Source organism: Argiope bruennichi, chromosome 9 (assembly GCF_947563725.1).
Source record: "Argiope bruennichi chromosome 9, qqArgBrue1.1, whole genome shotgun sequence".
Taxonomy (NCBI): domain Eukaryota; kingdom Metazoa; phylum Arthropoda; class Arachnida; order Araneae; family Araneidae; genus Argiope; species Argiope bruennichi.
Window position 1 is genome coordinate 50247956 of NC_079159.1, and position 27244 is coordinate 50275199.

Consider the following 27244-nt stretch of genomic DNA (forward strand, 5'->3'; position numbering starts at 1 on the left):
TACAATCGGATCAGAAGAATACACTAATTAAGGATGTAATGCTTTGATATATAGTTTAAAAGCAAAATGGGTAAATGAGATGTTTCGTTGCGATAAAGCATCTATGATTTATAGACATGCATATATAGCATGACAAATGTTATGCATGTTTGAACTTATTAGTCTTCACTTTTCACTGGAAAATGGCATTAATTTAAATTTGGAAAGTTCCAGAATTTTAATAATACTGAATCACTGCACATGAGACTTCAAACTTATAGGATCATGTAAAAGTAAAGCTATGGGGAAAAAAAAAGGGCAACCCTTTTTGCTAATTTTTTTATTACAAATATACATAACTAAGAAAATAATTTAGCTGCAACAATATAAATCTGGATTACAATCGGGCAGAGAAAATAACAGCATGATGAGTATAATTGTACTTTACAAATGGAATGAAGCAAAGCTACACAAAAATTAAACCTACGAATTACAAATCAATAATTAACTTACAGATTTAAAAAAACTTTCAGCAATAATATTTATGGAGCATGAAATAATGAGTAAAATGTAATAAGAGTTAAATTATACAACTTTCCTTTAAAAAAAGGTTTGTAATATATATATATATTTACAAAACCATTTAAAACTCATTTTTAATGATGTTCAATTTACAAAAATACAATTTATTAAATAATATATATTAACTCATCACGATTTAAGCATTTTAATTCTCATATAAAAGCTCAAATGCTTATAGAAAAACTTGGTAGAAAAAAAAAATTCCTTTGAAATCAAATTGCAAATTTATTGAAAAATAGTCAGTATTAGCAAATAAAAGTAATAATTCATCTAAGCACCAATGAAACTTTTTTACTCTACCAGATATGGTTATTAATCCAAGATTTTGTAAAATATTATTAAATAAATATTAATTAGTCATTAAAATAGCACATTGAATCAAATTTGTTTAAAAAATTAATGAATGGACATATACAAACAACAGAAATATTAACAATAATGCAACAATTACATATGGCAAGGTATACAAATTCTTTCTATACACAATATACAACTAAGCCATTAAAATTTCCCCCCATTTATTTACAAGGAAAATGATAAAAACTACACAAAAGGAATTTTTCATCCATTTAGTTAAGGCCTCATAGGTATCCTGAGTATAAATGTTGTTATAACATTAACAGATTAAATAAGTTTGTAATGTATGTCAAATAGAATGATATGTTTTTTGTAACAAATTTAATGCACTATGAAATATTACTTCAACTACCTGCAAACATGTTAACAAAAACGATAACTAAATAAAATGAACAACAAAAAATATCTAAAAACATTGCTGCCATATGACTGTAAAAAAGAGAGAAATATTGCATACATAAATGCATTCATTAAATAAAAAAAAATAGCTGAAATTATATCACAAAATGGTTGAACACATAAAAATGTAAGTATAGAAAAGCATAGGACACTGAAAAACTAAGTTAATGCTTTAAAATTTTCTTTTGCCGTGATATCAATTGGAGTTTTTTGATGATTGCACAAAAAATGAACACACAAAAATTTTTTTGAACACATATTTCATTACAGATAATTTTCATTGGCAGATTCTGCATAGTAATGAACTGATCATAAAGTAAATGCAATAAGTAGTAAAAATGTAAATTGAATAATATATTTAACTATTGTTTAAAAAAAAAGGTAATAATAGTTTAAATTCAAAAATGAATGAAAAAAGTTCCTCTCCCTATTGAAACTTACAGTTAAACTGTTTTTCAATAATTAAGGAAGGGGGGGGGGTAAGAAAAAATGACAATCAAATTTTGATTTAAAAAAATTTGAATAAATATCATAAATATAAATATATTTCATTCGGATACTTCTTTAAAAAATAACTAAATAAATTTTATAAAATAAAAATAAGTAAACATCCTTCAACTCCACTCCCAGTCAATGCTTCGTAAATTTTATAAACGTGAGCAAAACACAGAATATCTACAACAAAACAGAACACAAATAATTCTAAGAATTCAGGATTCTGACTGAATATCAGAAAACTAGATCTGAAATAAGTAGGGGGGGGGCTACAAATTTGGAAAAAGAGCAATTAACTGCATAAACATCCTTAAATTGTGGATATTATTATTACATCATTTAATAAACATAAGCAAAATAATCCCCAAAATTGATTAAAATATTACATTAAATTTTAGAAAATCAATATATTTAATTTTATTTATTTCATTATTGCTTATAATTCCTTTTCTTATCTTGCTTTCTAATTCATATTAATAATGGAATTTCAAAATCATAGTTAAAATCATGAAATCCTAAGAATAAATCCTAATAATAAAAAAAGCTACAGATGAAAAAAAATTCAAAATGCTGACATAAAATTACACAATAAATAGGATAATTTAATACCAACTATTATATTATTAAAATCTACTGATAAACTTAAAACAAGGAGAAAAGTAGTTTGAAGATTTATCATAAACATACAATTATAGGAGTAGTTATATGGCTAAGCAGAGCAACTGAGATCATGCAACTATCATTCCCAAAAGTTTATTGATAGGAGTGATTACAGAATCTTTTCAAAAATCCTAAAAATTAGTGTGGTATGAAAATCTGACAAAATTTTAAATAAATAAAAATAACCATGTAATGATACATATACACTTCATAATTTCATAAAGCCTAAAGAAATCATCTTGGGAAAAAAAATTATGAAAACCAATCTTTTAATGATACTATAATTTAGGGTACTTCTAATATATATATTCAAGCAATTTTATTTTGCAAACAGAAGTATAATTTCGAAGGCAAAAAGTATTATTAATAGTAACCATCCACTATATAATTTCACAATATCATTGAACAATTTATTTTTCATCTTTTAAAAAATTATTGCTATGCTGAAAGTTTTTGACTTTATAAATGAGAAAATCTTCCATCACATGAAATAACATTTGACATATGTCAATCCATTTTATCAAAAAAAGAATTATTTCAGGACCCAGAGCAAAAGACAAGATACCAAATCAAAATTGGTGAATTTTCTCAGTAGTAATTGATTATGGTAGATGTTCTGCAATAGCACATTTATATTCTTCTTTCAGAAAGTGTTTAAATTTTTTATTTAATGGATTTATTTATTTAAAAAAAAAATTCATAAATGGTGAATAATTACTGGGTGGGTGGGCACTAAACTTTGAGACCTGATTGTAATTTTAAGTCTGACTAATGCTTAATATCAGGGAATTCAAGAATTAAGAATGCAAAAATTCATAATTGTGGATAAACATGCAACATTGTTTTAGAAAAACGATAGTAATATGGATTTAATGGGGCCATATAGTTTCAAACTCTGCTTTCCTATTTCAGGATTAACTGGGTTTTGCTGAGAAAGTTTTGCCTGTTTTGAAATCAGGCACCTGATGCCCAATCATTATTCAAATTTCAGAGAAATAAACTGATGTATTCAAAAGACAAAATGATGTTTCAATGATTATCTGGCATTGAACACACTGGTTGTAACGAAGCGTTGACAGTTTTTGAAAAACACTGAATTTTATTCACATTAATTCACTGCCAAGTTTAAAGTATAGTATGATTGAATCACAGTGATATTAATTAATGCCAAGTAATTTTATTTTAAAATCCAATTAATGAAAAAGGATTACGTAGATGTATAATTACAGCAACATATTAACTTTCTTTTAATGAAATGGAAAAAGAAAAAAGTGATTCTAAAAAATTTTACACAATTTATCAACAACCTAATTTAGGCTAAATGCATATAATTTCCATTTTTTTTCCCACAAGAATTATTTCATGTTAATTTAAATGTGGTGAAAATGCATTAAAAATTCAAAAATATTGGTATAAAGATGAATCTTAATACATATAAAACAAATTTGAATTGAAATAACTTATGAATCACTGGAAATATAACTACAAATGTTAAGGATTTAATGGATTTGTTTTAAAAGTGTGAACTTTTTACAATAGCCCAGTAACAAAAATTTCTCTTGAAATTAAATATAGTAAAAACTTAAAAACTTTTTCATCAAGTTTTTAAACTATTGCTTTATAAAGCTTAGCCACTATTTATTATTTTTTTTTTAAAGAAAAGGCAAATAACAATTCTGCACAAATATTGTATTTTAAATATATAAATATTAATTTTGAACAATAAAACTATGATTTGTGGAACAAATATGATAGTACCTTTTCTCATTGTACACATTTTTACAGTGATACATCGACGAAAAGTTATTTCAGTTCAAAGTTGTAGGTTAAATTAATTACTCTGCATATGATAAAATGATATATACTCGATCATTAACATGATGCATATGAAACTAATGGATTCATATTGATTTTATATAAAAAAACACACATACAAATAGCAGTTTAAAATCAATTAAAACTGAAGCAAAATTAAGTACATTGAAAAAAGATTTTCACAAATTAAAATTTGGTGCTTTTAAATTGTTTCAAAAAAATTTTTCCCTGCATATTACTCATTTAATATACCCGATACAAAGTGTAAGTAAATTTTTCTCTTGAAATCAATTTTTTATAATGTATTGAAGTAAACAATATTCTATAAACTTAGCACTTTTAGAATATTTAAACATATTTTTATTAGATAGAACACATCAGATGATAAAATGTATAACAAAAATAATATAAGCAAACCAAACTTAAGTAGTAAATGGATTCAGGCAAAGGCAAAACAAACACACACAAAAAATGTGTTTGTCCAAAAATGATGAATATTCTAACAAGTGTCAAAAGATTTACAGTTTACAATAGCAAATGTTTGTTTCACTTGTGAAAATTCAAAGATTAGGCTACACACTTATTATTGAAAACAATTCACTGTTGTTTTTCTAAATGCAAAAACACTTAAAATTCAAAACCACTTATCAATTTTTTTTCATTTCATTTTCCATTATTTTTTAATACAAGGTAAATGAATAACTAATCCATGAAAAAATGAATACTTTGATGAAGCTTCTCTTTTTCCTTTCATTTCTTAAACAATATTAAAATTTTTTTTATGAAATTTATTGAATTTTTTTTATTAAATTGAAAAACAACCAATTATATGAATAAATTAATTACTTTTTAAATGCATATTTTAATGAATTTTACTCAGATTCAAACAAGAGACATGATATAACACTACCAAATAAAATAGTTTAAAAAGAACATAATGGATTTTTTAAAGTCTTGCAAAAGACGTTATGATGGTGATTTTGTGATTATTTACATAAAAATTTGGCCAAAAATGTAGTATCTGCTCATTTTACAAAAATTTCTATTTACAAAGACAACATTTATATACATACAAAAAAATAGGTCAACTTATCACAACCTCCTTTCTTCTTTCAAGCGATAAGCGATTTTTAGTAAATTCTTTTTTTACAAAGTACATAAAACTAGTATATTTCAAGCTCTCATTATGTTGACATACATGTCATAAAGTGTAAGGAAGCCAGTCTTTCCCACATGTTGCATACAAATTAATAAAAAGAACCAGATTTGCATAAAATAGCAGTTAAAATGGTTGGCAAATAATTCTCAAAATAGCTGCATATAGCTTCTCAAAATAGCTGCAAATGACAATTTTTATCTGTCAAATTTTGATAAAATATTTTGTAGAAATTAGAGACTTTTTAATTCATTATGGGGAATTATTTATTGTACTGATTTATTTTTTATAATACTCTTCTGGATATTAAAAATTTTGTTATTAACTCAAATAGCTCAGACATAGTGCCATGGTAAATAAGTATGCAATTTCCTAAAACAGCTATATCCAGTCTATGCCTCTTTTCCAAAATGCTTTTTTTTTTTTAAATTTATTTCAGTCAATTTCTAAACTTTCAAAATACCCCAAACTAAAATTTTACAAAATACCTGTCATCATTTTATTACATAAACATTTTTCTAACAAGTATCAAATCATAGAAATTTTACTCTCATTGTAAGACTGAATTTATTTAAATCATGTTTACAACCCATTTGAAGCAACCTGAGGTTTATTTAGGGACGGATGTTATAATTTTGAACCACAGTCATATGACAAGGACAATCTATGAGCCATATCCTTTTATCTAAATTTCTGTAAATATCAAAAACTCATTTCTTAAGCTTAGACAAATACACCAGTTCTTTTATGGTGTAAGATAATTAATCTGGAATTTTCTACTCTGAAGCTATGGCCTTATCACAAGGCCAGGCCACTATGGCTCTTTTGATGTTAAAATATAAATAAAAAAAGCAATTAATGATTTAATATAATAGCTGCTATTTTTAATAAAAATTAATGTTAATTTTTTAAAAAAATCTTCTAACTGGTCTGGTCATATTACAAACAACTCTATTTTTGATATTAAGACAGTCCAAAGTTTATACAAAACAAATATCAGAAATTACGAATTCTATCAGGGGGTATAAAAAGGTTATTGATTTTAAAATGTGGATTCACATACATGAAATTTTGTGATCATAAAATTTGCCCTATTTAAAATCAATAAGTAAATATAATTAAAGATTGCATCTATTTCACCGACGTTTTTTAAATAATCACTTATTTATGCATCACTGGGTTAATTATAAGCACATTTAGGGCAACAGAATATTTTTGCACAGCAAAAAAGGTTATAACCATTTGGAAGATTTGTAAAGCGTAGCTACAATGATTAGGAGATTTCAAAATACAGCAAATGTAAATAGATTTATGTGATTTTAAAAGACCTACTTTGTACTTAACTGATTTATGAATATTAAATAATGTGGGAAAGACTTTTTATTGGCACCCAGAATAGGACAGCAGGAAGCCCCACTTTTTTCTTTCATAGTTAAAGATTGGTCAGAGGCACTGGTGATGGCGGGGGTGGCTGTGGACACCCAAGAAGTTCATAATTTTCATCTGACAGATATGGACTCCTAGGTGTCGGAGGAGGAGGTATGAAAGGATCAGAATCATACCCTAATTCTAACCCTGAACCATAATAATAGCTACTACATGCTTCACTATCATCACAAACATCAGTGCTGCAGGGGGTGGGAGGTGGAGGCTTATTTCGTGATCGATAATGCTTGTATGAACCTGAAGGACCAAATGAACAATGACCTTGGATGCACTGTGATCGTACAGTGACAGGGCTGGGTGGTGGATTTAAAGGATAAGTCCTACTGGAAGAACTTGATGAAGCACCTGTTAAATGATTACGGTCATATACACTACTTGCACTAGGTGGCATTGACATGCTGATTCCACTCATAGCACAGCTAGAGCTTTGGAAAGAGGACACAGCTACGCCTCTGTGATTGCTTCCATTGATGGAACTTACTGTTCCATTGTATGGTTTGGTAGGAAGCATCTCATCCCTAATGTCTTCATCTTTCGTGGCATCTTTTCTCTTGAACAAACTGGTCTTTTTGGCAATATAAAATAAGAAGACAACAACTGCAAGAGCAGCCACAACTGAGCCAATGAGGACTATATTTTCTTTTGAAAAAATGTGCACAGGCATTTCATGTGGTGCTGCTGGACATGCAGGTGGACTTTCATCCGAGCCATCAAGGCAATCATCTTTCGAATCGCAAAGCAGAAATGTGTTGATACATTTGTGTGAACTGGTACATAGGAACTTATCTTTTTGGCAACACAACTCATCAGATTCATCCTTGCACTGTGATATCCCATCACATTTTAATGAGCTATCTATACAATCTCCATTGTGGCATCTGAATTGTTGAGGTTTGCAGACATCACAATTCATCTCATCTGACATATCATCACAATCAGCACGTCCATCACAGCGCCATTTCTCAGGCAAGCAAGTGACTCCTGATAAGCAGCGAAATTTGTCAGGTGGACACACAGGTATGTCGATGCAGTTAGTTGAGTCACTTGATAAAACTAAATGCAAAGGACAGGAACATCGTTTCTTATTATTTTCTTGAACCAGGCACAAATGAGAACAGCCTCCATTTTTAACAGCACAGGGATGGTTAAGATAATGGTCAGGATCAACATAATTGACAGCCAGGAGATTAATAAGTACTGGTATTCGTCGCTGCACTCTTTGTCGCAGAGCTCCAGTGTCTTTATCAGCCATTTCAATAATTTGTTGATCAAGGTCTATCCAGTACATATGTTTCCCAAGAATAGTCAGTGAAACAGGATGGAGAAGAGTATCAGTTAACAGTACTTTCCTGAAAATAAGATATAATTCAGTTAGGAAAAATGAATACAACTATTAATACATACAGCTTAACTGCAGAAAAAAAATCAAGAATAAAATTTTAATATTTAGTATGATTGATCAAATAGTTTAAATGCTTTTCTATCATGATTTAAGCAGCATCTCTGTAGAATTATAAGCTTAAATTATTATTCTAAATCATATAATATTCTTTCAGCACTAATTTTTTTTAAAGGTATTCTTTAACAGCTAAAAATCTTGAATATTATTTTGGACCATTTGAAGGGGTGCCTAAAACATTATCTAACAACCAAAGTACAAAATGTATTTGATGCTGTTGTTGAGTGGCTTAAAATAATAATACTCAAAATTTAATAAATTGCTCAAATTCAGTTGAAGAATAATGGTGATTAAATGTTAGTGTTTCAACATTTTACTAAATATGTATAATAGGATTAGGAAAATATAAAAATTTAGTCTATAAATGTACTGCTAATACTGGGGTGTTGCAACAGCAATACTGGCGGGAACTGTGGTTGAGTCCAAAGGGCCATCACTGACCATGGTACAACTTTTCCCTAAGGAAGTATGCCCATCATCGATGGGAAGCAGCCACCCCCACCCTTTCATATATCCTCAAGTGTGGCGCGTACTAACCACCATACCGGAAGCTTCTCATCCTCAATTACAAGATACTCCCTCCCAAGAATTAAATATACTGCTAAAAAGAAGAGAGTTCCTTTTAATGTATTGCAGAGTTCAAGAATTCATTACAGTTGAAGAGTCAAATTTATGGGGCAAACACCTAGTCAAAGTGTCGATGGAAACTCTCTTCGCAAGATTTGTTTACAATATTATACCTGCATCAGTCAGTTTGCAAATGCAAATTCAAAATAAAAGGAGTGAACAGTGGTTCATACATGACAAAAGTATATGCAATTGTATAAAAGCATTTAGTTTGTTTAATTCATTTTAATGCGAGTAATGTATATTTAATTTATTTCAAGATAAATATATATATTTTTTAAGGAAAATCAGAGAAGAAAGAAGACAAGATGCAATTTCAAAAAGAAAATGAAAATTGCATGCAACTAATAAAATGAATACACTTATAAAATTTTTTAAAAAATGCTCTTTTAATGATACCAATTAAATAATCATAAAAAAAATTTCCAAAATTTTAGCAATTTAAAAAAAATTCTTTAATTATTACAACAATAAATTGTTGCTTTGAAATTCAAACCCTTTTCATTGCTTCATAAAATATTTATCAAAATAAAAAGAAGGATTCTGTTTAATATTTATGTAATTTACACGATGAATAAATAAAAGTTTGAACATTGCAAAATTAAGAAGATAGAAGAACTAGTAATTTATGTTTTTAATAGCACTATGATGTCATAGTAGAATTTAGTGGAATTATGGACATAAAATTATATCTAAATGATTTCAATGTAATGAAATATAAAGAATATTCCTAGTGAACAAGAAGATCGCCATAGGCAATTAGTATTCCAAAAAGTTTCATGCTATTACATTTATAAACTAATTTAAAGAGCAAATTGAAATGTAAGAGAAACAATACTATATTTTTAATGAGAAAAAACTTAACAGTAATTGAGGAAAAATACAAAGCAAAATCATTATGTAATAATATAATATTAGGAATAATTTCAGAAATATATATGAATCATTTTCTGAATATATTTCATTGCTCTACAATTATTATATAGTTTTGTTAATTTTAATCTGTAAAAAGAGAATTTATGTCAAGAATTTTGACTTAAACAATTTTCATAGAATCATTCATAAAGACTATAAAAGTTCAATTATTCATGACTTACATTTAAATAAAAATATTAATGATTTTCCAAAGTTCAACTCTCCCCCTTCTTTTTTTTATTCCAATAATTATATATCATCATGCATTTTTATGACCAAATTGATAAAAATTTGTCAAAAAATAATTTTTATAGTATTTGTTTTTTGAGTGAAAGTATAGATCCTAAGTAATTTACCTATCTGTTCCAGAAAGTGATGACCTTTCAATCTTTTTTAGAACTGAATCTCCCCAATACAAATAATTATCTACTACATCGACAGTTAAAGAGGTAGGTCTTTCCAAATTTGTTGAAAATAAAATTCTTCTCATATGACCATCCATATTAGCTCGTTCTATCAAGGGAGGATGCATCATGTTGATCCAAAATAATAATCTAAAAAAAATAAGATGTGTTAGAAAAGTTGTACACATAATTAAAAGAGCAAATTGAATTTTGTATATATATATTGTTTTGTATATAATTGTAAATCCATATATAAAGCATTAATTCACTGACATAATGGAAAGTTTATTTAGGAAATGAATAAGAGCACATAATATTTAATTCCTATATAAACAGATGCCCTCTAGATCCCCCCCCCCAAAAAAAAGTAAAAAAGTTACTATAATAAAGAGTTTCAAAGAAAAAAAGAAACAAAATAACTCCAAAATGTGAAATTAATTAAATAATCAATTATTATTTACTACAATATTTATTCCTATAACAATACTTTACACAGTTTCTTAAAGAAAGTTACAATCTAACATTAATTTTTTAATCTTTAAAAATCTAAGTATGAAACATTTACAAACTTTTCTTACCCTTTAGTAGGATGAAGAGCAATGAAACGAGGTTTGTCATCTTCATCTCCAATCACGGAGCCTATAGGAGATCCTCTTATAGTTGTGACATTAATAGTATTATGCAATGAACACGACCAAAACACAACACGAGAATATGGATCAACAGCTATATCATAAGGATGAATGCCATCACTTGGATTAGGAACAACAGTAGAAACCTATAAAATAAATAAAAAAATTTCATACAGAGTTAAACTATCTTAAAAAAAATACACACAAAAATACATTACAAAATGATCAATTAGATTATACATCAATATATCATAGTGTGCATGAATGTGTGAGTGAATGCTAAAGTTAAAGAAGAAGAATTGGATTATGCAAACATTATTTAGTTATTTAATACTTTTTGAAAATAACCAGCCATCTGAGGCAAAAATTTAAAATCTATGTTTAAATTAATTCTTATTAGACTAAAATGAACTATAATGTCTCAGAGATTTACAACGAGTATGTATGCTCCTTTCAAAATAAAATAATCATTGGCCTATGTACAAAAGGGAAATTTAACTATAAGTAACTTAACATATTATATCTGAAGTAAATTTTTTTAATTCTACTTTTTCTACTCATTAATAATAATAATAATAAATAGAGACATTACCTTTGAACCATCTACATGGCTCTTCTTTATAGTCTTAGCTTTGCCATCAATCCAATAGACAAATCTATCCACTGGGTCGTAATCAATAGCTTTTATATTCTTCAGCCCATGTATAGGAAGATTTACTTCTGGGGAATCTAGTGAGTCAACTAAAAATCTGCTAATGCTGCCTCGCTGACTAAAAAGCATAAAATTTCTAGGATCTATAGGAGAAAGATAAACCATTACTTCAAATTACCAAATTATATATATATGACTATAAGAATTAAGTTTTTTTTAGTAACAATTATTTACAATATAACGATGAACTAGACAACATTCTTGCAAAATAAACTAAAGCAATCAACCAGATATTAAGATTATTCACAATTTTATTTGATAATAATAATCCTCTGAGATTTGGATATAAATTAAAAATAATTTTAAAAAATGCAAACATAATATAGGAAAGTTTCTCAAGAAAAGAAATTAAAATATATTTTTGTTTACAAGAAAAAAACTTTAGACAGATTTGATAGATAGAAAAACTAACAGATTTTTTACAAATCCAATTTTTAAAAATTGCAATCACTTTGAAAAAAAAAAGGCCATTTAGACCTCCATTCAGGTTCAATAATTAGCAGAAGTTAAATTATATTATGCTATTATATATATATTTTGATAATAAAAAGAGTTACTACATATACATACACAAACAGCCTTTGCTATCAGATGACAAGGTATAATGTGTTGGGCATTCACAATGATGAGTATAAGCTTTATGCTGAACAGAAACAGGCAAGGCAAGACAAAGATGAGAACAGCCACCATTATTTACAGCACAAGGGTTCCATCCTGAAATTTTATCAAATATTTCATAAACAAATGTAAAATAACTTTCATCTGTTAATATAAAAAAAAAAAACTTCATTACAGACTGATTTTACTGGAATTCAATTAAAATATAGATAAATATGCATTGTATAATGCAGAACTTCATAATTTGTGGATTGTGACTTTACAAGCGATCACCATTTAACATTACAGTTTCATTAAATTTTTTAAAAAAAGGAAATATATATATATATATATATATATATATATATATATATATATATATATATATATATATATACATACACAATCTTATGATTTTTCATTTTTTTTAAAATCAATGTTCTGCAATGTATTTTACTTCTCTTACATATGTACACCAGGGTAACAAGAAGTTTTCTGTGTGAAAATAAGGTAAAACGTGCCTTTAATATAATGCCTTTAAAATAAGGGCACATTAATATGAAGATTAATGATGTAAAAACACAGGATTTTTTTACCTCTTCTTCAGAGGGCCGTTTTCTTCCCATTTTTAAAAAAAATCATCTCAATATCAGAGAAAAAGGAAGTAAGTAATGGTTCTAATTATAAAATTAAAATAAAATTCAAATAATGATTCAGCAAAATTCAAATGAAATTTTTTAAATCAAGTGGACTTTTAAAAATGTTTGCTCATAAAACTTGAAATGTCTGAAAGAAGTAATCAATGTATAAGATTTTACAACTCTTAACTTGAAACCACCAGTTTTTGAAGTGGCTCTTAAGGTAACTATAAAAGATATTTGAAATCAATATAATAAAATGATCTATATTATTTTCAATGGACCTCTAAAGAGTAATCCTAGTAAAAAATTATGAATTTTTATCGCTCACTCTGTATTTTCTTCCTTTTTATGAATACAAAATTATATAAAAAGGAGAAAATCTACATATTAAATGACTTCCAAATAAAAGCTACTACACAAAAGAATAATTTACTTTCTAGTTAAAGAATTCTTACCTGACTGTCTAGATGTATGATAAACCTGAATATCCATTACACTGTCCAAATTTTCTTGAATAATTGTTCTGTTTTCCCCACTCAATTTATGAGCTCTTTCAATCTTATGTGTGGTCCAGTCAGCCCAGTAAATATAGTCTGCATATTGTGTCAGGCTATAGGGCTCATGTAAAGAACTTCCAAAAAGTGGCATTCGTTGATTTCCTATTTGAAAATTATATATTATTTAAAAACATTTAATCAATATAAATTTTAAAAAGCTCCAACAACATTTAAAAAATATTCTGTCTAAAAATATTTTACATAAAAAATAATAAAGATTGAAGAATTAAATATGGTTAATTAAAAAAAAAAACTGATCTTTTTTAAAAAAGTAATTGTAAATCCAATGAGCATAACCTTCCAAGTTCTGCCGATAGATTAATTTGGTAATTTATATGTCATTTGAATCACTGACAGATGGCATTTCGAGAACAAAAGTAAAGAATTTAAAAAAAGAAGGAAAAGAAAGACACCTGCTAGAAAAGGAAAATTAATTTGATTACAAGAAAAAGGTAAAAATAACATGAATCAAGAATTGTTAATGTCAAAACATTTTATTTTGTTAGCATAATCATACAAGAAGAAATGTACTTATTTCTTTACTAAAATTTAAAATTAAAGTTTAATTTCGAATTAAAAAACACTGCATTAAATAAAAAATATCAAAATAGAAGTTCATAAAATGAAATAAAATCATTTTCATAAAATACTATATTAAAAATTTCAACTCCATATAAACAAAAATTTAAATAACCAACAATCGCCAAGAGCAAGTATGCTTACCTGAAAGATCAGAGGATTCGATTCGTTTAGTATCAAGGTCAATCCAATAAAGTCTTTGTTCATTGTAATCAATAGTTAAAGAATTTGGTCTTCCCAATTTTCCAATCAAAATTTTGCGGTATGATCCATCTAGCGCAGCCCGCTCAATACGACCATTTGTACCCCAGTCGGTCCAATATAAATACCTAAAAAATATCACAATATAAATATGGGACAATTCACTCTAAAAATTCATTTTACAGAATACATTCACCAAATACAATACATATACAAAAATATAAATGCATGAGGTATTGATAGAAATTTTTATAAAATCCAAGTCAATTGCTAAAGAGGGACCTTAAATTACAATATAGCACAAAAAAGGGTCCAGCAGGCAAAAATATTGTAGGTACATCATTTGAGTGTTAGAAAAAAAAAAAAAATCCTTTTTTGATCAAATTGAAGGTTTTGAAACATATAAATTTAAAAAAAAAGTGTTCATATGATTCTCTGTAAGGAGAATTGGAAAAATGCATAAGAATGACAGAAAGTACTTTTGAGAAAGGTATCAATATATTTATTCACTATAGAGTGTGTTATTGAGCTATTTTATAAAATAAAAACATGCATAACAGGATTAAAATTATTTAAAAAATATTCTGAGATAATTAACACTTTTATGAACAACTTTATATTATATATATATATATTGTTTAATTCCTAAAAATAAGAAACTATAATGCCACAATATCTGATCAACTTAGATCCAATCAAATTAAAATACTGGTATTTTTTGTTGGATCAAAATAAATTATTTACCCTTCAGCAGGATCTAGAGCAAGAGATCTGGGATCATCCATATTATGATACAAAATAACTCTCCTGTGCTGTCCGTTAAGACGAGCCACTTCAATGCGATTCAGTCCTAAGTCAGCCCAATAAAGATTTTGAGCTATCCAGTCAACAGCCATTCCTTCAGGGTAATTCAGGCCAAACATGATGACAGATTCTACTGAGCTTCCATTAATGTATGCTCGACTTATTGTCTGAAGGAGGAAAAAAAAAAAAAAAATCAATTTAAAATCTAAATTTTTATTTTAAACACAGAAATATAAAGTTTCAATTTAAATAACTAACCTTTGTACTAACATCTGTCCAATATATACGATCATCACTGATATCATAATCAAGAGCTGTAACTTCTTGAACACCTTGAATTGGTATAGTATCACCACGGTACGATTCAAGAGAAATTCGACGTATATTCTCTTTACGAGAAAATATAAGAAATGCTTCAGGGACTATGCATGTTACATTATCAGAAGTTAATTCTAAGCCAATAGGACAAGCACATGTAAAATTGTTTCCAGGTCGATTTAAACAGAGATGAGAACAGTTTCCGTTGTTGATTGCACATGGATTGGTACCTAGAGTAAATATTTCATAATTAGTATTTCAGATATCCTTTAAATGTTATATTTGAAATTTAAGTTTTTCAAACAATTTGAAGCAATTCTTTTGTATTTGATCACTTGAATATTTTTAAAGCAAGACTAAAATTAAGCACCAGTATTTCTATAAACTACAATATAATTTTTTTTGAAAATGAAAGTATAATATAAAATGATTAAATTTAGAAAAATTGCACTGCTATGCAAATTTTGCTATATAAATATAGTTTCGTTGGAAAGAGAGTATATAAGGTTTTCTAAATATTATAAATTCTCATCATGTAAAATGTTTCAACACATATTTATACAGAAGTTTCATGTAAGATGCATGCCAGAAGATGCTAGGTAAGCATCTGGAAATGTTAGGTAAGTCATTTGAAAATATCTTTTTCTTTAAATTATATCACGGAAAAAGTTAATTTATATCATTCTTTCATTCAGTTAAATGAATTTCATATAGATCTTCTATAATCAAATTTTTTTAAAAATAATATCAGATTAAAAAATAATATCAGATTTATTTTGTGTTAAATGATGCTAATAGTCTGTTTCATTTTATCTCTTAGTACAAAGAACCTATTTCTAACAGTCCAATACCTACACTCTTCAACTTTCCCTTGAATTAATCAAATTTTGAATTATTGATAGTTTTTCTTAAAGCAAAAATTTAGCTGTAAACTGAAATCCTTTACTTAAAATAGCTACAAATAAAAAGATTTTCTTGCATAAATATTAGGACATGGATTACTTATACTGTTAAATGAAAATTTATCTTTCTTCTAATGTGATTAATAAGTAAAAATAATTGTTAAATAAAATTTCGCAAAAATTCATTTTACCATGAATTGTGTTCACATTGATTGCTTTCAGTCCCATAAGATCAGGTAATTGGTCAATAATTACATCTCTTATTACACCTGTGACTTTATCAACACGTTCAATTGAGCGTCGCTGCCAATCTGTCCAGTAAATATAATTGCCTGCAGAGAAAAGTTGACAAATTCAATAGTTTATAATGAAAAATTGAGAATCAAATAATTTTGCACATAACACTATAAGATATGTAAATTTCAAATTTAGCTTTCAATAAAATATATTTAAATAAAATTCTGCAACAGGTTTAATATATAAATGATAGTTAAGTTAAATATAATAGCTCATTAACAATACTTAACTTTTTCCCTGAACAATTTTTTAGAAATCTCCATCTAATTTTTATTTCATTTTTAAATATATGGAATCAAAACAAAACATAATTCACAGGTTTTATGTTGATTTCTTTCTTTTACATTTGTGAAAGCATATAGTTTTAATATCAATTTACTCACCCGAATAACCTCGGGCAGATGAAAAAAGTTAACTATTAATCTATTATATTATATAACTTATAAGTCCATGCCTTCATAGTCACTATCTGAAAAATCATTTGCATTGTATATTCTTTATCATACGCAATCACCATTTTTATTACTCTTTTACTCAGCTACCACAGACGGGCTAGATACCTGCCATCAAGTCCCACAATCTAAAGACTAAGTTCTCCAACAAAACTTTGTGAACTTCCAATCAAAGCAAGATATTTTCTTACTTTTTGAGCTTTAGGTTGAAGAAAAATGTGATTAAACAAATCGATTGACAAATCCTGTGAGATCCAAGTTTTCTCTTGACAATAATTAATTGCAAAATATACAAACATGAGATAACTCAGGATAATCAGGGAAGCAGTTAACACATAAATTGAAATATTATGAAATGACAAACAAAAATATGAACATTTTAACCCAATTATTACTCACCAAGGAGAGAAAATCCAAAAATATGAGGCAAATGATCAGATACCAGTTCTCTTCGATCAGTCCCATCGAGATTGGATACTTCAATCTTGTCTGTTTTTGCGTCACCCCAATATAATTTCCTTTCTTGGTAATCCAGAGACAATCCATTTGGCCAACCCAATCCTGTACTAATCAATACAATTCTTTGAGAGCCATCTAAAGCTGCTTTCTCTATTTTTGGACTGTCACCCCAATCTGTCCAATACATATATCTGAAATAGATATAAATCAAATATGTACACTCTAAGAAATATCAGTAAGAATATCAGGTGATTTTGAGTTTGTTTTATGGCACAAAAGCCATCTTTGGCTAAACTGCGTCACACTTGTGGAATTAAAATATTTGTATCAATTTATAGTAAAATAAAAACATGTAATGTCTACAAAATTTAGTGTGTGAAAGTGTAAAAATGTGAATCATGAAAAGGGTAACAATAATGTAAGGTAAGGAACAGTACTAAAAAGCATGGCTAATATTTATATATGATTATAAAACCAATATTTAATTTAAAAACTAAAAAGGTTAACATGCGGAGTTTTGGAAAGCAACTCGACCAAATCAAGGTGAAAAATGTAAGACACTCTAAAGAAAACTGTGTACATTCTACAAGAATGTGTAAAACAGACATAGGACTGTTACAAATTGAGCAAAATTGGTATCCAGTTTTCTGCTGTGTAAAATGGGACAAATAAAATAGGGTGAGAAATCAGAATGTTTGAAAAGCAGAAATTATACAGAAAATGAATATTTTTTTCTCTCTTTATCATAATTTTCATAAAAAGAAACAATGAGTTTGCAGCAAATAATTGTAATAAAATTTGAGAACATTAGATAGAATTCAATATGTACCCTTCAGGAGGATCTAATACTATCGCTCTAGGTTCAAGTAGTCCTTCAGCAATTAAAATCTTTCGAGAAGTCCCATTGAGTCTGGCAACTTCAATACGATCAGTACCAGTGTCTGTCCAATATAAATTACGAGCAACCCAATCAACTGCTATGCCATCAGGATGATGAATTTCAGTAGTTACAAGATTTTCTTGCCCTAATTTAATAAATAAATATTAATGAAAATTTTATTTAAAAATATGAAAATAACATTAATAAAAAATAAGCATTAAAGGCCTTTTTTAAATTTACCAGATCCATTTAATTGAGCTCGTCTAATTGCTCTGGTTTCATCATCAGTCCAATATATCTGCTTCATGACCGGATCATAATCAACAGCAATAGCATGTTTGATATTTTCCAGTTCTAAAACGACGTCTGTGAAATCAGGTGTATCGAGTGATATCCTTCGTATATCCGTTCTTCTGACTAAAAGCAGAAGTTCCTGAGGACCTAATAAAAAGTAATTTTACAAATTATTTATGAAGATCTTTTTAATACAAAATCAAATTTATAATAATAGAACTTATTCATCTGCACATATTAAAAATAAGAATAAAGAAACATCATTACACTATTAAAAATAAACTTCTATAAATTAAACTTTTTAAGAAGCATTAAATGTATTAAAAGCATACTGTTATTAATTTATATTTACATGTATTAACAAAACATTCATTTTTTTAGTCACTCGATTTTTCAGTGATGTGATGCTACCAATATCACATAATCAGTAATTTGTAATTAATTTTTAAATATAGATTACGAACAAAAATAAAAAAAAGTATTAACTAACTGATACTAGAACTAAATACTAACATAATGAGTAATACATTTCAACCAGAAAATGTTGATTCAGATGTACTGATATGGGTATATATAGATGAATAGAAAAAAAAATTCACATTCTATTTTATAACCCTGTCACCACCAAATATCCAGTTTATAGAACAGTTATATTTCACTTTCAAAACTAAACTAAAAACATAGCATTATTGATTTTTTGACTGCCTAAAAATTTATAACGCATTCTCAAACTCTTAAAATTTTTTCAACTGTATATATATATCCTTCATTAATCAGATTTTGAAGATAAGAAGATGTAATACTAAAATTTATTTTTTAAAGTTTTATTTTGAAAATAATAATAGGAATCTGAATAATTTTTATTTTTGGTACTTTAAATCTAAAAATTTTTTTTTATCATATATCTATAAAATTTTTAATGTCTTCGTACTACTTTTTTAAAATTTTAATACAAATAAATAATATTTTTATAGTCTGAATTTAATTCACAATTATTTTAATCTTAATGTATTTAACATTTTAATATTTTATAATATTTCTTAATATTTTATAAATTTTATATATATTTAATATTTTATAATATTTCTATCCATTTATGTCCAATTTAACATTATACAAGATGCTCTGCTACACCTTAAAATAACAATATCTTAAGTTTGCCTTTTATATACCATTCAATATAATTAATCAGATAATATAATATATCAGGAATTGAAGAATATAAAGTACCTACTTTGCAAAATAAATTGCAAACAGGTGGTATTGAAAGAAAAGTATTTAAACACCACTAACCATTTTCACAATTAAATGAATCAGGTTTTAAACGCACTCCAGTAGGGCAGGCACATGAATAAAATGGTTCATTTGCTGATAATAAGCAGAGATGAGAACAATTGCCATTGCTCTTATTACAAGGAGTAGGTCCTAAATGTGAAAAAAAAAGTAGTATTAAATTCAGTCACTGAGAAACTAAAAGCAAAATGCTGGATTATAACATCTTTCATATTTTAATTCATAACTGAAAGAAGTGAGCCAGCAAGAATAACATAACTCATTGACCTTGCTATAGTATACCGATGTGGTTATATCTTAATGCAACAGCACATTCAATGGCCTTTATTACAGAAAAATGAAGAGATAAAATAGCATTTTTGACTACTCATGCTTTGTTATATCAAAAGGTGGAGAGGGAATGATTTTAAAATAAAAAATATATGTAATATTTATTTGGCCTTTGCATTTATAGATTTACCATATAGTGTAAAATGCTTGATTCAGTAATATTGAATTTCAACTTTAACTTGCAGCACCAGTTTATGTCATCATAATTAATCTAAGCAATTTCAAAACCTGCAAATAATTCAAATTTTAATGTTGTGTGATTATCATATTACATAGACAAAATGTTGTATAGAAGAGTTTAATGTGGCTGTAGTATATAAGTTTCAAACACTATATGACTATATATAACACTATATATATAAACACATGTATATAAGTCTCAAACACTAACAGGCATAATGTTTATGGAAGGTTTATTAAAATATACACAATGGCAATCCATATAAATATTCATACTTATTCTTAAATAAGGCTTTTAAAAGAACAAAGCACATAGGATGCAAAGCACAATCATTTTTAAATAAATATCTACCTCATTCAACATACAATAACTAAAAAAAAAAAATGGTCATATAAAATCCAATATTTGATAAAACTATTGTATATTTAACAATAGTAAAATTGCTAGAATTTTTACAGTTGTCTTCAAATCAACATCAATACTGAGCAATTATATAATCAATTTAAATGTGGGTTACTTAAAAATTCCGCGATTATCTATCGCTGCTGAAACTTCTGTAATGAAGATACTTATAAAACATTAAATTACAGCAAAAAAAAAAAAAAAAGTTTCAACTTCACTAAACAAAGATATAAACTTTTAGGCTTCTCTCAAAGATGTTAAAATAATCACATTTTCTTTCATATTTTAATTGAAAAAAGAATCATGATCTATTTACATAATTCTCAATTATTTCTAAATATTGTACATAAGTATAATGTAAATAAATAGATGACAATGATGCAATTATATAATAATTTTTATATAAACATATAAAAAAATCAACATAATTATAATATACTATAAAAGTAAATAAATATTAATATACAAATTCCATTTAAAAAGAAACCTTAATGATTTTTTACCTGTTGGCTGTCGTTCTTTATTATACACTTGAATACCCATAGGAGTAAAATAACCACCTATCGTTGATCTTTTCATACATCCAGATAATTTATTGCATCCATGGACTGCTTTTGTTGACCAATCAGTCCAAAATAACATATCTCGATGAAGAGTCAAAGCAAAAGGATGAGGAATCTCATCTTTAGTGATTAATTGCCGATTTTTCCCATTAAAATCTACACTAGTGATGCATTTCTTTTTGGCATCTGTCCAATATAACCTAATTTGGAAGCAGAAAATTGTAAAAATTACGTAATGTGCTTATTAATAAATGATTCAAATAATACAGAAAAAGAAAAATTAACTAATTCAGTAAAAATTTAAAAATGAAAACTTTATAGATTTTTTCAGATCATGTAACTATTAAATCCATATGAGAAAGAAGTGTTTTAACATATAAGATATATACAATTATTTAAAACATTTCAAACAATAAAAATAATTCAAAATTAGTTTTAAATAATTCATAGGAGACACTATATACATAGAGAATAGATGAATATAAAAATTGAAGACAGCTTGGCCACTTTCAGGCTATCATACTTTAAAACGAATTTTAGCAAATATACATTTGGATGATGAAATAGGTTATCATAATGCAGAGTAACATATTTAGATCAGATAAATCAAATAAAAATCTTCACACTATATTGATATTAATGCAGTGAATTAAAATGCCAGATTTATTAAATTAAAATATACAGTTTTATTTTCTTACACAGATTTCAAAAAAGCAAATAATGTCAGTAATGCAGAAACGAATTTGACAAAGATTTCACTTCGCATTATAATATATTATTGATGTTGAGTTAAATGCGAATTAATACTAATCAGAAATAAAAGAATTTTTTGCTAAGTGTTTTGATAGTTATTTGAAAAAAAAAAAAACCTGTTAGGGAAGAAAGTATATTTTTTATATGCTCATCATTTAAGATACAATCAAATTTGTACCTAAAACAATATCAAATTGGTACTCAAAAAATCTTTAAGCATACCTTTTTGTATCGTAATCTACTGCAATACCATTGGGCCATGAAATATCACTTGTCACAATTGCAGTTCTAGTGGTTTGATTACCATCCATACTGGCCTTTTCTATCTTTGGAGTCTCTCCCCAATCCGTCCAAAACATCCAACTGAAAAGTTAAGAGAGTTTCAAAAACCAAATATTACATTTCCCAACAAATTTATATGGTTTTTGTTACTTGTTACAAATATTAAGGTTACAATAAACAACAAGCCAATTAATATGACCTAATAATAATAAAATTAAATAAAATTCTAAAAACAGACTAAGCAAATATTCTACTAATCTGCATTATAAGAAAAATGAAATGATTGGATTGCAAAAAATATTCAATTTACAAAATATAAGGCATTAAGAACACAAGACTTTTTTTGACAGAATGGGAAGGATAAGAAGAGGATGGGAAAATCAAAATATATTTTGATAAAGAGCAAATGTTTCAAAGTGCGATTTTAGAATGCTCAAAATATATTCAAAAGAGAATAATAACTACAGATACTTGCAATATGTTAAAAAAATATTTCTAATCAGTTCATTAAACTACAACTTTATAGATTTAAAAAAATGATTATATAGTATAATATATGTAGGTTAAACAGGAATTTAGATTTTGTTGAAAGAATTGCATTTAAACCTTCATGTGCCTATTATTTTTATCAAACACATTCAAATTCTGATGAAATGACACCTAAAATATAAATTTTGATTTGTCTTTGGATTTTAGCAATAAACATATTTTATCTTTCAGTATTCAAAAGAAATGACAAATATTAATTAACTATCTTTAAGCTGAATTTATAAAACAGAAAGCCAATTCTGCAACAGTGAAGAAAAAATTCAACTGCTTTAAATAAAAAAAAGAAAGAAAGGAAAATTTGTTATTTATTGCAACAGAGAACTAGTTTCTTATTTTCAAATACAGAAGTTATCAAACTTGCAGAAGTATATAAGATAAAAACTTAATGCTAAGTTTCATAAAAATTCTACAATGCATAAATACATTTCTCTCTACTTGTTTTAGCTTTCACTGAATTAATAGAAAATTTTTGGAAAGTAACTACAATGATCTAAGCATATAACTTATGTTAAATGATCAGCCAGAAAGTACAGAGGAGGGAAAATAGAAAAATATTCAATATGTCTCCATTAAATCTCAAATAACGTTTAAAATTCATATAATCTTTTAATTAATTAAAGACTTTAAAGTTTATAATAATTCTATGCTTAAAATAGAATATATGTGTATATGAATCCACTAAACTCTTTTTTAGCAGCTTGTTTGCCTGATATCATGGTTTTATTAGATGTGAAACTTTAATACGGGATATCTTTATTTAAAATTTCATCCTGTATGATAAGAATGAAACATATGAATTTAATGGAATCAGTTAAATTAAATTACTAGGTATGAAGATTAAAAAATGCATATATCACAAAATAAAAGTGGAAATGAAAAAACAGGACTTTTTTTTTAGAAAAAATAAATAGACAAAAACCTGCAACTGAATCAATTGATAAAATGATGAAATTAGTTAGAATCTTACTACAATAGTAAAAATATTCCTTCAAATTGTATACTAAATCAGATTTTAAAAATGCATTAAAAATATAGTAAAATAGTAAGGAAATGAAGTTTACATCATTAGAAAAGTAACTGTTTGAATTTTAAGATGTTATAAAAATATCATTATTATGATAATATTTTAAGAGGATAGAGCCGAAAAATATTTTAATTTTTAGACTTTAAAGAGTTCACAGTGACTTTACTCTAGCTTTAAGGACATAAGTACTATATTCCATCATCAGATTTGTATAAACTTTTATCTTTTTACATATAGATTATTATTTCACTTGAAAAAAATAATTCTGGAATCAACCATATAGTAATCATGATTTTATAGGTAAAAAATTCAATAATTTGCAAATAATTTTGACTAAATAACTTTATACTTGGGGACATATCATTTCTAACAGAAATCATTTTTTTTTCTTTTGGCATGCAATAAAATCTCTATAGTTTTAAAAATTAAAGAAAATGTATGAATAAACAAGAAATAAGTACCATTGAATTAGATGAAAGAACCGAATTTGAAGATGCAAAAAGATGTTAAAGTAGAATATTTATATTCATTGCATAAAAACTTACCCATCTGTTGGAACAAGAGCAATAGATCTAGGTTGATCAAGATCTCTCCAAAATAGAACTTTCCGATATGTGCCATCTAAATTACTGACTTCAATTCTATTTGTTTCAGAATCTGACCAGTAAAGCTTTTTACCCATCCAATCTACAGCTAAGCCATCTGGAGAAATCAAACCTGTTGTTATGATGCTTCGATTAGTTTTAGGATCACTAATGTGCATACTCCTAATTTCTTCAAGACCAACATCGGCCCAGAAGATAAGCTGCTCCTCAAAATAAAAATCGACAAAATTCACATCTTCGAGGTCTTTAATAAGAATTCTTGAAGCATTCCTCCTTCGAGGCTCGGCATCAATTAAGCGTATATCCTTTCGATTTGAAAATAGTAACTGAGTTAAACCTGAAATTAGATATAGAATGGTCATTAAATACTGGTAATTCACTTTTATTTAAAAAAAAAAAAAGGAAAAAATCAAACAATAACAAAAAAAAATTTTAAACTATGAAGAATATTTTTTTAAAAAAATACATTTACATATAATCTTATTTTGCATAAGAAATAGAGTATATGTAAATATAAAATTAAGCTAACAGTATTCTTTCTTTGACTGCTCATTTTTATTTGGTTATTTTTCTTATTTCCATTTGTATATCTTCAGATACTGGGGATTCTTCACAGTTTAAAAGCCAAATAATTGACAAAAAGAATAGTGCTATATCACAATAAGAAAACTAGATAATGTATATTACAATTTAAAAATAAATAAAATTGAGTCACTATTTTTTTTAAGAAGCCAAGTAAATATTCTTATGAATTATGGCCATTCTTTATAAAAATATTTTATAATAAATAAGTACATGCATAAAATTACTCAGAAAATATTTGCTTTTGTGATATTAAATACGAATTTCTAACATCTGCCAGCTTTCTAGAACAGCTGTGTAAGAAGTCAGCAGATATAAAGTTGAATGCTTTGCTTAAATTCAAAAATAAATGAAAAAATATCACAATTATCTTCGTGTTTTATGTTTTTGAAAATATACCAAATGTATGCTAAATTTTTTTTTCAATTTTTTACATCCAAGTTATGCAATTCGTTTCAAAAATTAAATAATAACAATAATTCGACTTGCAAAAAAAAAGTATTCTGAAATTATATATCAGTGCCCCCCCCCAACCTAGATAGATGTTAATATTTGCTGTCTAGTCTTGTCTTAATATTTGCAGTCTGCGAAAACTTAGAAACAACTTTATATATATTCCATAAATATATTAAATCTCATCTATACCACTTAGATCGGTAAAGTTACCTTCCATAAGCAATTTTCTACAAACGTATGGTCAATTTATTAAATATAATAAAGCTTAAAATTATCACACACTTCATTTAAAAATGCTAAGCAATCATACAACTTAAAAATGCCCTTAAGAAAAATTAGATGCCGCTTTATCAACACTTACCATTTATTGATATAATTGAAAGTAACAACAATAACAAACAGTACTGAGGACCCATTATTTCACAACAAATTTCCGTATTTTATTTTTACATGTCGTCACTAAAAACAAACGCATCATTAATGAGGAATTCTATAAACAATGTTTGGATATAAAGAATTTAAGCCACCATTTTACTACTTATTTACCCCTGTCATGATGCCAGATTAAAAGCTAACACATGTTTACAAAAAATAAAAAAAGAGCAAAAAAAAGCATGTTTTTTTAATGGATAAATATCATGTGACTAATACTAATTGTCTTAACATCGCACTAGAATTGTTCCATCAGTATATATTTAAAATTATATAAAATAATAAAATTACCAATAACAAAATGTAGCATTTTGAAGATAGTGGCATCATTTTAAACTGGTTTTTAAAGAACATAATGTATCATTACCCTGTTAGAATATTATTATTATTATTGGATTCATAAGCTGCAGATTAGCAAAAGGTTTTTCAAAATGACCGAAGTGCTGGTAATTAGATTTCGGTTCTGTTGAATGTTTTACTTCCACCACTCCGTTTCTTCGAATTTTACTTTTTGTGCATCAATTGCAAAAGACTTCAACAACAGCTTCCACCAATCAAAAATACATAAAACTTTCACACTACAGAATTGTGCTCTAGGAAAGAATTAAAAATCATTCAACCTAATATTTTACTTATTTTTGTTCTCTTTTATCTCAAGCTCTTGCCAGCAAAAACTATCTAAATACCTTTATTCAAGTTCTGACATCTATTAACTCTAACTTTTTGTCAAATATCAGATAAAGTATTTCTCTTTATATTGAAGCCAAATTATGTAGAATTTTTTGCAAATCTATTTAAATTATTGGCAAAATTTAAGAGTAACATCTGATTTCTTACTCGCCACCGCAAAATCGTACCTACTGTCTAAAAAAAAGAGCCAAAAGCTTACCATCATGAACAATCAAGAAATTATAACTAACGGCTTTTATAGTTGAGGGGGAAAAAACCTCTTGATATAAAAAAAAAATATTTGGCGATGGCGAGAATTCACCCAAAATAAATCAATTTTGGTAACCGCATGTTAATCTCTTCAAACCGAAAGGCCCCAAACACCCTTTCAATGATATTACGGCGGGACGCCTAGATATCACTACGAAATTTCAACCCCCTTTCGATAAGTGTAATTGACTGAACACCCGAGACGCTTTGTTTGTTTATTTAAATACGCTCGCA

The 27244-nt window shown here is 26.8% G+C and overlaps 1 protein-coding gene across 1 annotated transcript; it reads right to left on the reverse strand.

Annotated features, from left to right (window-relative positions):
* Positions 1–320: 320 nt before the first annotated feature.
* On the reverse strand, positions 321–26175 carry LOC129983789 (low-density lipoprotein receptor-related protein 6-like). The gene is made up of 18 exons (XM_056093418.1): positions 26001–26175; positions 24542–24938; positions 22364–22504; positions 21329–21588; positions 19913–20044; positions 18566–18766; positions 18275–18470; positions 17386–17636; positions 16429–16569; positions 15276–15565; positions 14958–15184; positions 14157–14341; positions 13332–13535; positions 12209–12352; positions 11519–11721; positions 10873–11072; positions 10247–10444; positions 321–8238 (listed from the first exon to the last, which is right to left on the reverse strand). The coding sequence occupies exons 1-18, from the start codon at positions 26053–26055 to the stop codon at positions 6876–6878; spliced, it is 4788 nt and encodes a 1595-aa protein (XP_055949393.1). The 5' UTR covers positions 26056–26175; the 3' UTR covers positions 321–6875.
* Positions 26176–27244: the final 1069 nt, after the last annotated feature.

Excerpts from the sequence above, each read along its gene's own strand:
- LOC129983789 (XM_056093418.1), bottom strand. The coding sequence starts at position 26,055 with ATGGGTCCTCAGTACTGTTTGTTATTGTTGTTACTTTCAATTATATCA. Across the intron at positions 21,589-22,363 it reads GTAGATTACGATACAAAAAG|GTTATATTGGACAGATGCCA; the intron begins GTATGCTTAAAG and ends CTTCCAAATTAG. Across the intron at positions 13,536-14,156 it reads CGAATCCTCTGATCTTTCAG|GAAATCAACGAATGCCACTT; the intron begins GTAAGCATACTT and ends ATTTTCAAATAG.